The sequence below is a fragment of the Etheostoma spectabile genome, chromosome 21 (genome assembly GCF_008692095.1).
Source record: "Etheostoma spectabile isolate EspeVRDwgs_2016 chromosome 21, UIUC_Espe_1.0, whole genome shotgun sequence".
NCBI lineage: Eukaryota > Metazoa > Chordata > Actinopteri > Perciformes > Percidae > Etheostoma > Etheostoma spectabile.
In genome coordinates, this window is record NC_045753.1 from 13194322 (window position 1) to 13208865 (window position 14544).

The 14544-nt window shown below is 40.8% G+C and overlaps 1 protein-coding gene across 1 annotated transcript in view; it reads right to left on the bottom strand.

Annotated features, from left to right (window-relative positions):
• Positions 1-2500: 2500 nt before the first annotated feature.
• cdc42ep4b (CDC42 effector protein (Rho GTPase binding) 4b) overlaps positions 2501-14544 on the bottom strand; it is a 19957-nt gene continuing 7913 nt past the window's right edge. Inside the window, exon 2 of the mRNA XM_032502241.1 lies at positions 2501-5698. Coding sequence (XP_032358132.1) covers positions 4502-5509 — 1008 coding nt within the window. The 5' untranslated portion in view covers positions 5510-5698 and the 3' untranslated portion in view covers positions 2501-4501. The remainder of the gene's footprint in view (positions 5699-14544) is intronic.

Here is a 14544-nt window from a genome sequence, read left to right on the forward strand (position 1 = left end):
TGTGTGTGTGTGTGTGTGTGTGTGTGTGTGTGTGTGTGTGTCAGTGGCAACACATACATGTTAATTACATGTGATAATGATGGAGATAACACTGTATGTCATTTTCAGAAGGTCCTCAACTGGAGAAACTGAATTTATGCCGGAAAAAAACCCAAGATATAAAAAAGCTGCGATGCATTGACCCATCTTCAGAGCCTTTACTGTTCTCTCCATTCCTCGCTGATGTACCATTTAAGGTAAGTTGCCTCCCCTTCCTCACAGACCTAAAATGAATTGGATCAAGCAAAAAATGTAAATAAGTTGGCTTTAATTCCCGCATGTCATGGAACACAAGGAGGGTTTTTAAGCATCTTAGTTTTATCAAGCAAGCTCTAAAGCCTGTTAAAATCAATGTCAGCCTGGAGGGCTCTGATTAGCTTGCCCGTCTTGCCTGTAAAGTGGAATCTTTTAAACAAGGTTTTATCTTTTATTTCAGGGTTATTTATCTAGAATAATCCTCTCCAAGCCGGTGTTTGTAAGACTAGGATGTGGCTGGAACTCTTTAAGCAGCTCCCTCAGTAAGACATTCTTGGGTCTACTTGAAGGTCAGATTTCAATGAGTGTTTTTGCCTGTTTTGGAAGCAGAATGTTAATAAACTTGCATAAGAGTTTGAAAACGAGGCAGCCTCCTGCGGTGACAGACTTATGGAGATGAAAAAAAACCCGCTGAGCCATAGTTAAAGATTACCAGCTTTCTCTTTTATTGAAAAATATAGCTGTTATTTCAAAGAAAGGAAAGTGAGGAAAGTAAATATATTAATATACTGTAAAACCAGAATAAGGAGTAGGAAAGGAAAACAGTACATACTTGGCATAACACTACTGCCACTGAATAGAGAAAAAAACAAACATTCAACAACAGAACTTTGAGCCAGTTGTTTTTCGCAGTGCCACTCAGCAAATCACAGCTGTCAGGGCACCAAAAAACTTTTAAGCAGACCTGGGGCAAAAAGTATTTGCTAATTCATTTAAATAGTTTATTCTGACCCACTTAGGAGTTTGGTACAGAGAAACACGGCAAATACCAGAAGGTTAAAACAATTACACGAAAGTATTTTAGCATAGTTAAGTATACTTTCCCATGATTCTCTATTTACCTCTTCCAAATTTCCTTGCAAATACAATGTGCTGTTTAGTGTTCTGGCCCTGACACACTAACCCAACGGCTGACCGTTGGCAGAACAGGCAGGCGGACTGACTGCCCCCCCCGAGTTGGCCCCAAAAAAGTGCCTCGGAACACACAGAAGGGATGCCGACTGCCGACGGCAGCTGATTGGACGAATGCGTCACGGGGGTCTTGTTTCTCCGGAAATTGTTATGCCGGCTCGTCCAGAATACAATCTCATATTTTACTAAAATAGTTCACCAGAATGTGTTTCTGAAAATATTTTAGGCTAGATATAGGCCATGCAGATGCTAAATCTGTCTTCATTTCAGATCGACAAAGGTCAGTTTAACCCTTGTGCGCTTTTTCCGAAGTTTAAGCTGTTTTTGCTACACTTTTTTTAATTCATAGCCTAATTTTTATTTTACATTACACATCATATTTTACATTATACATTTTTTTTCTTCTTTTTTTTGTCATTTCTTCCGAGGTTTTGGTCACTTTTTTAAAATGCCAGAAAATTCAATAAAACAAACAAAATTCGGTGAAAGTAATCATTCATTTTACCTGAAGAACATTGCATGGCATCCATGTTATTTTTAGGCAATTTGGTTGAAAGAAAGCAAAGTTCCTGACATTAAAAATAAAAAAAAACTGGTCAAATTGGACCTGAGGACAACACAAGGGTTTAAAGAGTTATCGTCAGATTTGAGAGACTCTAGTCACGCTCATCCCGCTCGTCATATCGGGGTTAGCAGCCCACCAATCAGATTGGTCATTTATGTCCGACTGCCGGCAGTGTCCGCCTTCCGACTGAGCATGTCAGGTCGGCCATAATGAATACCGCGACTCCTCCGATGGACGACGGCACCAAACGGACTCGGGTCCCCGACCTCGCCAGACCGTCCGACGGCCGATTATCGGGTTAGTGTGTCGGGGCCTTTAAAGCCGCTAACATTCTTCTGGTTCCCACGCCACTACCACATAGTCACACTGCTGAAAGTAACAAAGATTTACTGAAATTATAGATGGCACAAATTATATTTACATTACTTGATTAAAATGGCAGATAAGGAGTGTTTTTTTTTTTTTTAAAGTGTCCATTTCTTGGTGATGAACATAAAGAATTGCAGCTGCCCAAACGATCTACAAACCACATGTTTTACAATGGATCAACAGAAGTAAAAGACATCTTCAAATTTGGCCCATTTACAAAAAAATATGAAAGAGCTCTGACTCAAATCATACTACATATCTAAACATAAGTAAAAAAGAAACAAAATCAGACACGCTGCTAAGGTTAGCCAATAAAAATGGTTAGAGCATACTTGGCAATTTGCTCCAGATCGCTTTTTGCAATTTCAGAACTTCTTGCAACCTGTTCATGTAGACATGTTTCCAAAAACATTACAATAACCCGAGGCAGAATGGCACAGCATCCTGATTCTATGTAGACACCCCTGCATCAACGCCACAACAGGAGATTCGAAGCTCTCATTTGTCAAACCTGGCAATTAGTTTTCTAACACAAAATAATAATAAAAAAGGTCAGACATTAATCATGCATACCGGAATAAAGGGTACAGCTCTTTCTGCCTTCTTTAGAGCTGAAACAAACCTGGAGGAGCCTACAGAGTGAGCTTGCATTGTAAAAAAAACAACTAAAACACAAGAAAGAGAAACACCTGTCTGTTCCTTATCCTGCTGTTTCTGGAGCAGTTCCAGCTGGTTGGGGGCCAATAATCCAGCACATGTAATGAGTAGACAGGGAAAGGCCAGATGATGGGTTGATCTAATCATCCGTTACTACTGTGTGATTTGGGTTGTGTAGAGGAGGTGAATAGTATCACTTGTGGGGTCAGTTCAGACAATATCTGCCACTGTCACTACCCCGAGACACACCGACGCCCATCTATTAAGTCGCTGTGCTCTAATAACACTTTGTCCATGTTTTTACATCCTTTCTCTGCCCTTAGAGACCAGACGGAACACATTCTAGAGGGAGGGCATGTGTGTTGGATAGAGCTATAACTATTAATTTTGATGTAACCATTTTTCTACTTAATTAACTCCCTTTAAAACTGTGTTATGCCTCTCTGTTGACCTACTAATCAACCTCAGTAATGATGTAGAATGAGAAAATAGAAATACACACTTTTAGCCACAATCACCACTTCTGTCCTGTTGTCTGAAAAGTACAGGACACAGAACACATTCAAAAGGCCTTCTTTTTTTGACAATTCACTTGTTTTGGTGCAAATTCACTACTAGCAGCAGGTGATTTCCGTGTAAAACTGAAGTCATTGTTTCTAATACAGCCTTACCATGACAGGAATAGCAGTCTGCGTGAGTCCAATAATTAAGTGCCATGCAGCCAAGCAACTTAAATGGTGAGAAGCCGGCTCACTTTGTAGTACCATTAAGACGTTTTTATTTTAAGAAATCCAACCTATCAGAAAGCTCCCAAAACTAAACTTACATAACTCTAAACTTAAGACCTAGCAGTGTACATTAACTACAATTCATCCCTTATGAAAACTAATTAACAAATACCACAGCTTTCTGTGGATTTAAAGAATTAAGAACTTAAGAGCCAAAAGAGAGACAGTGGCAAAATGATAAACTATCAAACTCAAATAAAATGGGCTACTGTAGACCAACTTCCAAAAATAAAGTAGAAAATAACAGAAATCACCCCTTAAATGACCCCTTGATGTGAACAAGAGTAATAACTACTTATCTATTTAATGACTATGCCAAGATACTGTCATTGGCAAAGTAAGGTCCATGATCACTCCCACAAAGTTCAGCTACAAATCTATCTGAGTTTCACTTCTTGTCCTTTCCCTCTTCCTTGTTCAGAATCCATAGTACACATCAAATTCTGGTTTGTGAGCTTGCATATCCTCCACATGTCACACACCAAATGTGATATTCATGTGACAGCTTGGGTTACAGTTCTCAAACCCTCAACCTTTACTTTTTAAAAGGAGTGTCTTAGGCTTACAGATTTGTAGCCAGTCTTATATAAAAAAATGGAAAACTCCCCAATATCTAATGAGCTCAGAGTTTGATGTTGCAGATTTCTGCACGATCAATGAACCCAGTCTGTGAGCCAGTCTGTAAACAGTCTGGCATGCACTCAGCTCATATCGCCTTGCTACAGCACACTGAATAAGGCTTAATTGGTTTAATTTATGATGTTGAACAAAGTGTGCAGAGATTAGATTGATCTACAAGAAGTTTAAAGCAGATGTGGCCCTGCCTCTAATCCTTCACCTGCCTTTTCCAGCTTGGTCTTCTTCATTAGTGTCCTTCAGGACTGTTCATGGCGTTGATAGCTTTTGCCAGTATAGTCTACAATCGAATCTCATCATCGTCATCGTCATCCATGAAGGTGAAATCTCTGTCTTCCTCCCCACGTGGTGAACTGTACTTTGCACTGTCCGTGTCGCCGTCGTGGACGTGGTACCGAGGTTTCTCCTCAGTGACTGAGCCGGAGCTGGAGACAGAGCAGCTATCCAGGTCATGGTGGTTGTTCCTGGTGTGTAGCTCCGGGGTGTAGGGATCCACCATGGGCTTTTGCTGGTACATGCTGCGAGGTGGCCTTGCAGGGGCCTGCACCTCCACTTCATCATCATCTATGTGGGGAATGAGGGAGGGTGACGCACGGCCCTCGCTGCCCTTGCCCTCTTCGTAGCCGAGGTCGTCCTCCTCCCAGCCCTTCTTTTCCATCACGCTCAGGATATCCCCGAGCATGGAGGGTCCCAAGTCAATGTGAAAGGACATCATAGACTCTGCGTGCTTCATTCCACCTCCCTTAGGCATGGATGGAGGCAAATCTGTAAGTTCTCCGAAATTACGCTCTTCGAACTCTGCATCCATTGTCGCCATCGCTGCCGCTCCATTTACCGGCTTGCTTTCGATCTCCGACAGCCTCTTCATCGGGCTTGAGGATGCGCTCTTCGGCAGTTGTTTGCCTCTGTTAATGTCCTCATCGTTTAGGTAAGGCAGGGATATGGCGTTTTTCACATAAGTGGATGAGCCACCAGAAGGCGCCATCATATTGTAGTCATACTTGTCCCCCCGGTTTACTGACTGAGAGCGCTTGCTGTTTCTGAAGGTGCGGGACAACAGCCCTGGTTTGGGGCCCGGGGAGCTCTGCTTTGTCTCCGGCTCCCTGGGCGGTTCCCCTGATCGAGTGCTAAGAAATGAAGTGTCCCCAAAGGCATCCCCTCCCCTGCCAACGTGCATTGTGTGGCGGAAGTCCCCCAATGGAGCGCTGATCATCTCTGCAGTCAGGTCAGCCCGAGAGCGCCGCTTTGACTGGTTGGAGTTGTTCACCAGCTGCTTGAGAATAGGCATGATGGCAGTCTGTTACTTATAATCCACTGAGAGAAATAAAACTTGGTTCTGTAGGAGTTCAGGAGAGTTCCTTCCAGAATTACTTGGCAATTGTATAAGATGTTGTCAAAGAAAGTATAATTCCAGGTGTTTAATGTGTGCAGCCATTCTGGTCCTCTAGCTCAGGTTTCATCTTACCGTTGGATCAGCCTATGAAGAAGAATAGACAGCATTAAAACCATATCAGTATGTTTGTCTTTGGCAGGCAATGTGGACACATGCAATTAGTAACACACATCCTTTTATTCTGCTGAACATACCACTTTGCTTCTCTAAAGAGCTATGCCTAGGCTATTCATTTCCCATCACCCACTATCACATAACACGCTCTGGCAACAAAGGTTTCCATACTTAATGCAGACCAGGACAGAGCTTTAAAATGAAGCATCACTTGAGTGGTTTCAAACTAGCAAACACTTGTATATGCAGTCTTTGAGGGTATTATGTAATGGTGAGTAAAAAAACCTCTCTGGTACAAAGTTCACAGCACCATTACCTTGCTTCAAACCAGTTTTAACACCCCCAGTAAAACATTTTTTAGCTCTTCCAAAAACTCTAATAGGCTGCTGTCACATTCAGTTTTTCAAGTGGCTGCAGTGTCCGCTTTTTGTTGTTGTGCTTTAGTTCCCATTAAGGCCCCTGACTGTTACATAACCAGCAAGACACAGGATACTGGGAGCCGGAGCAGTTCAAGCTGGCAGGAATAAAAAGGAATGAAAAAAAGTTTCCTCGGCATGGATCGACTTACAGCGCAGCTCAGAAAGTCCAGATCTGATACATTTTGTTCTAACCTTCCTATCATCAAGAAATAAAATTAAAAGACTAGCTCTTTGTATTTATAATTTTATTTATAAAGTACAACAAACATTAATCAACATTTCTGTAAATGTACCAGTGTTAGCCACTCGGCTAATTTTCAACCGTAGTCCTTTGGCCAGATGATTTTAGACCATGGTAGGAAGAAGTAACAAAAAAACACTGTGTTTGTGTTTTTCTCTAAGTTTTAGCCTTGGTCTCTTTAGCCTTGAAGGTGACATGTGAGCACCTGATTCATTTTATATTCGCTTGACTCTGCGATGGCCAAATCAACATTTATTTTGTATGTAAGGACAGCATGTTGCTCTTGATTAAATGCAGCCTTGATTGTTTCTTTGCACTGATGATCTTTGACTCAATGAGCAGATAACACGGCTCATTTCATAGACCAAACTATCCTCAAGTCACCAGTGACCCAAGCCTTGAAACATGATCTTAAAACAGAATGGAGTGGTGAAGAGGTTTAAACACCCACTTGTGTGCTAGCTACAGTCCACTAGCTCCATGTGTTACTAACATTAACAAGGGTTTCAATTGTTTTAGCCAGACAGCAATCCCATCATTCTCAGTGTTTTCAAACTGGAGTTCAAGCCCACGCGCTAGGCCTGCATGCGTATCCCCACGGTGAATGAATGGGGGCTTCACTCAACAATATTCCAAAGGAACGTCACCCATGAAAACATTTGCATCTCTGACAAGAACCCATTCAATTGGAAAGGCAACTGTAACACTGGAGGGAACAGAGGGGGGGTGGGGGGTTTGAGAGATCATAAAAGCTAGCGCTGTTTTTTTGGTTGCGCTTGTACTTTTTGAAAAGAGAGATCGTCCCTAAAGAGAACTGCACTCTATCCACTGTCAAAGGTTTTATCCTCTATATTCAACAACTTCATTCAAGATTTCTTCTGTAGTTCTCGTGTTGTTAATGACAGAGATGCACTGTCACCACAACAAAAAAGAAGGCCTAACAAAGAGCAAATGCATTAACAATAGTACTTGAAAAGCTTATTTTCAAATTCTATTGTAAAAGACATTTGAGTTCAAGTTCACACCCTAAATATGTGACCACTGGAATTGGATTACTGTTAAGAAAGCTATTGCAAGAGCTGGATTCCAATTTTTATAAGATTATAGTGTAGAGCAAACAAATGCCCACAACATCCTTCTGAGCAAACTCTTAGTGGTTAGAATAATGCAGTATTAGCTAAACCCTATAATATGCATAACAATTAGTATCTGCTGTACAAAAGGCTGCTGAATGTGTGACTGACCACTCAAGACAACTAATATGTTGCTCCCAGCTGCCCATGGTTTTGGATTTCTCTATGGCAACAACAGCAGAGCACTGGCTACAAAGCAAGCTTCCTGTCTCTTAGCCTGCCGGAGACAGCAAGAGAGATTTTGTCCCCTACATGGCGCGATCAGCTCATTCAGATGGATGGATTAACCTTTCCTGGTGGCCACATGCAGGGCAATGAGACAATCACCACGGTGCTATAGCTGAAGGAGAATGCCTTTGATGTGCCTTGTCACTCCAAGACATTCAAACTCAGCATAAATTATGTCAGTGGGTGCTCAAATATCAAAAGGTGCAAACCCCACACCTAAGTTAATTCTAGGAAATGGCCCATTTAATGTCTATTGGGGCCTCTTGGTGTTTGATGAGGAATAGTTTAACCCCCTCTCCAGGATCATCAGGACCACATTATTGTGGGCATGACAAAAGATAAACTACTGCCTGCAGGCAGTCCTGTCATATTCAGTTCTAGCCTCAGTACTTTTTAAAAGATAAACCATGAAGAATGGCAGTTATGTGCAATCTACTGCTTCAAAATAACTGTCCAGAGACCATTTTAAAAGTCTAAAAAAGTGCTTTAGTGTTCGGCATACTTATAGAACTTTAACTGTTCTTTCAAATATGGAGGAGAAAACATTCGTAAATCTTTTTTCTATTGTTTTAGAAAGTCGATCAATACTTTCTACAAGTCAATGTTAGGCGTTTTACTTTAGCCCATTGTCAATAACATACCTGTTTTTAATTGTCTAGATAATGCACAAATGCTATGCAAAGAAATTTATTCTGTTATCATGGAAGGAAAATCTCCTACCATGTTTAGACCATTCATTGATAGTTGAGCCTAATTATCACTATTACTAATTATTACCACTAGAAAGAAATACCATTACAATTTACTCAATTGTAGAGGGAACTTTCAGGCAGAGTGGTTTGATGATTTTTGTTTGTATGGTTTTCAATCTTCATGTGACAATCTATAATCTCAACCTTTTGGACCTTTTCCCCTTCATGATATTATTACTGCTTTTATCCGCCCTCCTTTTAGACCTTTGTACAGGAAGGACTGAGTGGACCATTCCACTATTTTACTTGTGTGTATGTATCCTCTATTTAGTATTTTTCTTGAGAGTGCTGAAGTGGATAAGTTGGAATTAATGTTCTCAATTATTTGTTGCTGAAGTCTTTTTGATTTTGTGAACAGAGAGAATAATATATAACTTGTTCAAAAATAAATGAAAGTAAAAAAGTTATTTTGCTTCAGTGCCTAGACAGAAAACAGGGAGGGTGACCAGGGATTCCAGTCTGGCCTGTATGGCCCATACCACGCAACTCTCAATTCAGCTGGGGGCAAAATTCCATTGCCGCTCTCTTTTAACAGGCTCATGTAGCAAAACAGTTATTACTCGTTCTATATTACCAGGACACAGCAACTAATACCCACACAAAAACACACGTACGGCTGAACATGCTAGTGTTAGAGCACTAAATATGCCTAAGGACGTAATAAGTATTATCTTGTTTGGTTTGGTTGAGAATTATTTCCTCAGCCACCGTGCCAGTCGGTGACAAAGTTGTTATGAAACCGAGGACTCAAAGTGCCACATGACTCCGCAGCTCAAACTGAGACAAGTGGTGACAGGGCCATGAATGATTAAGGGCATCTTATGTCGCTGGCAGACTCTGATGCGTGCAGAATGACATCATAACAACCTCCATGCTCATCAGCGTTCAGTCTCACTCTTGTAATCCCGTGGATCACAGGCGCCATACAGTCCTCAGCTATCCCATGCCACTTTCTCTCCTTCCACCCGATGAACAGAGAAAAGAGGCTTTGGCTGCTTATCCAATCACAGCTTGACTACTGTCAAGTTAAAGCAACAGACACACTGACTGCAATAGTTTCTGGTTTTATTTCTGACTGCGTTTACATTTTTTAAAAGAGAGTCAATCATTTATTCACAAGGTGGAAGCCTCCATGTTCGAATTGTCTGTCAGATATTTATTAAATGTAAAAAGGGGAATTTAATGAAGATATACTTTTCCTACTAGGAAAGCATATAGTAAAAAGAAATGGTGAGCCTATGGTTAACCAAAAATGTTACCAATACCAAAATAATCACTTCAGATGAAGTCCATTTCCAATTCCAGCATTTGCAGAGAAGCAAACACATTAGTGTTTACTATTTGGTTTAAAACACTATTTCTACAAAAACACTCTTGCTTAGTCTAGCTTTAAGTCCTCAGTTATCCATGTTTTGCATATAGTCTGTATCTGAGTAGGAAGAAAACCTCTGCTTGGACCTTGAATCTGCTCCATTGTTCAGTCCTATTGTCAGCAACATTGATATGCAAATGAATATATGAGCCAGCAAACACTATCTATGACATTGCTAATCAATTAATCAATGGAGCTGCATAAGAATGGAAAGTTCTTAACTGACAAAAGAAGGTCGGCAAACTTCATTTGCAGCTACTTTGTGAGGTCTGGAACCTCCAGCCCAAACACTGGATTCCCACGGGGGGAGAGGAGGCTGACAGGGTCAGTGAAACAACATGAACACAGCCTGTCAGTCAGTAGCATCAGTGGTACACACAGTGGATCATACATTTGGTAAAGATGTTATATTATAATAATATTATCTATTCATTTATTTATATCTGATTTACAGTTATTCTACAAGTCCCATTGTCTGTGTCTAAGAAAAAAAATTATGTGTAAATATAATAAATAAAAAAACTTTAACTAGCAAAAATACCTCATGTTGCTTTAGCCTTGGTTTGAGCTTATTAGCAAAGCCTCCATTTCACTTCACTGTCTTTTTCCAGGCGCCTCAAAGTTTCCTCCAGTCCAACATCTAGTCCTTAACCCTTGTATTGTCTTCACTTTCGGGACCCTATCGTATCCCTTGGGTCAAACTGACCTGCGACTTATATGGGGTTTTAAAAACAATTCTGAAATTTACTTCATAATCTTTTAACTAATATTGTCTTTATCTCAATTTCAAACAGTTGAGATAACATATATGTTTAGGGAATGCAATCAGTCTCTACAGGAACACAAGGTTATAATTCATGTTAAATATCCACTATGGAAAAAACACAAGTGGTCATATCTAGAATAATTTTCTGAATTGAGTCAGGAATACATGTTTATCACAGGAAATAAGGTAAGGCCATTGATTTTAAGGTAGAAAAAATGTACTTCTTCTTCTTGTAAAGATTTGAAATGGGTCAATTTGACCCGAATACCATACAAGGGTTAAGTCACTGCACAGTAGAGTTGGGCGGTATCCAAATTTTGATACTGTCAAACCTCCTCCCTATTTTACTGTGGTGTACGGTATTACCATGACTAATTAAAAATTATGACTTGAGGCTCAGACGGCGTCACCAATCTTTTGGCTTGTGCCTACACTGTTCAGAAACTGAATACCAAACACTGATACTGAAACACCTCTCCCTTCCCATTAGGGAGGAACCCGAAATGCTGCCAAACTGCAGAAGTCGTGTTCTTCAAGACCAGGTCCCTCAGTGCGCGACTTGCCATCGTTCTCTTTCTCTCTCTCTCTCTCTCTCTCTCTCACACTCACACTGCCTCGTGATGAAAACCACACACAACCATTTTAAGACATTAAATAAATCATATTTAAGATTAAATCCTGTTCTCCTACATAAGCGCATTGCATTTTTTAAATGGCGGTATTGAAACTGATACTATTTTTAAGACCCCGCGGTGTACCGTATTACCGCCCAACCCTACCGCACAGATAGTAGATGAAGAAATACATTCTTCATGTAGCATACAAAATCGGCCTTGCTTCACATTATAACGTATATCAATAGTGAATCAGAAGCTCTAAAAATGTAAATAACATCTAATTATCTACAATAATGTGCCGACCTGTTGCTGACGCCAACACTATGCAGTAATTCTTCCATCCTTTGTTCTTCCGTACTACCTTATTAGTGCCTGAAGGAACAGAAGGAACCCGTTCTTCCTGTTTACCATCATGTCTAGCCCCAAAGTTCTAAGGCTAACCCTGTATGATAAATGGAAGAAACATTTTGAACAGACAAAAGAATGTGAATGTTAAGAAATAGAGGGTGCAAGGACATACCACTATTTTCACACAGGTGTAACTCTGTCTATAAGAAATATGATCCCACAGTTAACGGATCCAACGCATGTTAAAACACACCTGGAGTGCTCTGTACTTCTTAATTCAACACTCCCAAAGTATGGCATTTCTGAGAGGAAACAGGAGCCATTAAAGCCGTAAAGGTTGTTCCTCCACCTGTACCTGTTAATACTCTAAACACATAGCTGGGTAAACTGAATACTTTAAAATGTTCATGTGGTTCTAATGTCCAATAATGGCGTTTTTCTATTGCATGGATATTACTCTACTTGCCTTATTTGATTTTCCATTACGAAAAAACTCCCTGGTACCTGTTAACAGGTACTTTTTGTAGTACTACCTCAGTCGAGGTTCCTAGCGAGCTGAGGTAATACTGATTGGTCGGAGACAATAGGTTACTAAAAAACAGTGTGTGTAGAGTACTTTTAGTGTTTGCATTCCTTGTTCTTTAGCAGTTAAAGAGTTTAAAAAAAAACATAAAATTAGAAATTTGCATAAAATAAACCTTGGAAATCCTAAATCCACTTACTAGTTTTTCCAGCACCTAACCACAACGCACAGTCCTCCTCATTGGAGTATATCATCAGTTATCAGTTATTTATATAATGCTTTATTAAATACCACTGAGGAAAACGCAAGTTGTGATTAAAAGCTTGAGACAATTTCTTGAGTTAAGATTTTTTTTGTCAGAAATGCATTGAACATGTTTATTTGACATTAATGATGAACAGAATAATTCTGGTGAGAAAGCTTGAATATAAAAAAACATTATTTGAATAAAATTAAAACTTCTGGGGTGCCGTTCTGCACCCTAAAGCATTAAAGGTCCAGTGTGTAACGTGTTTAGTTTTTCATTATCAAAATCGGTGTTGCTTGTTCACAAACTTGTCCTTTTTCATGAAAATGTACCTCCACCATCAATTCCAAGTATTCCTATCGGCATGAACACTTTTACATTTCCATTTGCATGAACTGGGGTAGACTCTCCATATCCATGCGCCATCTTGAAATACGTTCGCCGGATATGACATACAGGATATACTGCTCCGTCTTTTGTGTCACATGATAAACTCACAGGTGCTGCTAATTTAATAGGGATCATTGCTCCCCGGCCCCGGCAAGTTTGAAGAAGGAAACGCGGCGGACCACACGTATTCAAAACCCAAATTTCAGGAACAGGAGTCTTTCAAAAAGAAAAAGGATTTTGAAAAGAGCAAAAGACAGACATTTTTTGAGAGGTGCACGTCAGGCTACGGTGTACGGTCCGGCATAGACGCAGCGGGGTCTGCGGGGGTATTCCGTTGATTAGACACAGAAAATGGCCTTTAGACTTGCACGTTGGGGGGGGCTGTGCGTGGTCACAGAGAGCTTGTATGCTGTGGACGCACCGACAGTTTTGTTGTCATTACATAGAATTCCTCGTGGTAGAATTCTAATTCTGGAAGTACCAGGCCTAAATGCCCTCTGTGTGTTTGTAAATTGTAGCGCGTCAGCCTCCAGGGCCCATATGCTGCACCGGCAGAAACAAAACCACGAGAGGATTAAGGGCAGCGTGTTTGACGTGAGCAAATAAAACCAGCATGCCTGAGCTGGTCCTCTGCTCTGTGTGACAGGAGATCAGAACAGCAAGCTCAACACTACCGTCCACCCAAAAGAACACAAACAAACCGACCTCCCGCTGCCCCAGCACCCAGCCCAATTCTGTCTGACTCCAAAATCCATCTTCTATCGCTTATGGTGCGTTGCACAAGTTCCCGTTATGACCCCGGTAATACACTCACCACGTGACTAGCATTAGGGCAAGTGATCTTTTTTATCCTCATATTCAGAAGCAGAGTGTAGGCTTCCAAATGATTTCTCTCTGTTTCCAGTCAAGCTGGCCTTTTATCAAGTTATTACTCCTGCACAGTTGGACAAAGATACTGGGTGGGCTGCCATGCTGTGCTCCGGCCAGAGGAAAAAAAAGAAGAATCTTGGCTAAAAACCAAACAGATAGATATGAAAATGTTTCTTGATTATATAATAAGCCATTGCCCAAAACAAAGTCTCTTGAGAGTTTGTTTTGGGAAAAAATGCCCCTCCTCTCCATGTATGACTAATGTCCAGAGTAAAACTGGAGGGCCACAACCTTAACCATGTACAGCAACAATACTGCAGGGATTAAAAAAAGGAAAGGCACAGATGGAGGCACTGAAGAGAAACACTCTCAAAAGGGGCGGTGGAGGGTGTCACTATTAGAGTCACCCAGTCATGCCAGCACAGTGACAGACGTTCTTTCTCAGTGTCCCGAATGAAATGTACCCAAAACCTCATGCCTACAGTGGAGGGATTGTAAGTAGTGTGTGTGAGTGTGTGCATGTGAAAGTACATGTCTAATTAATCACGCCCCCATCAGTCTTTGACAAATAGACCGCATTCACGACTGAGTACAGGATCTTAGCCAAGTGGTTGAATTAACCGCCCAATAGCTGCTGGACGATAAAACAAAGCAGAATTTCTAGTGAGGATTGTGCTAAAAACACAGAGAAGGAAAACAAAATGCTCTGTTACAGCAGCAGGGAATTCACATTTGGCTTGCACTATAGTTAATAGGTTCAAATAGTTTACTGGCAATATTGGCGGCTATTTTTCAAAGGCAAATTGCTCAGAATGAGACCATTGGGAAACAAAATGTCCCAAAACACACCAAAAAGATAAGCCAATGCCAGTTTGACAATCTTCATACTCTACAAAAACAGGACACATCC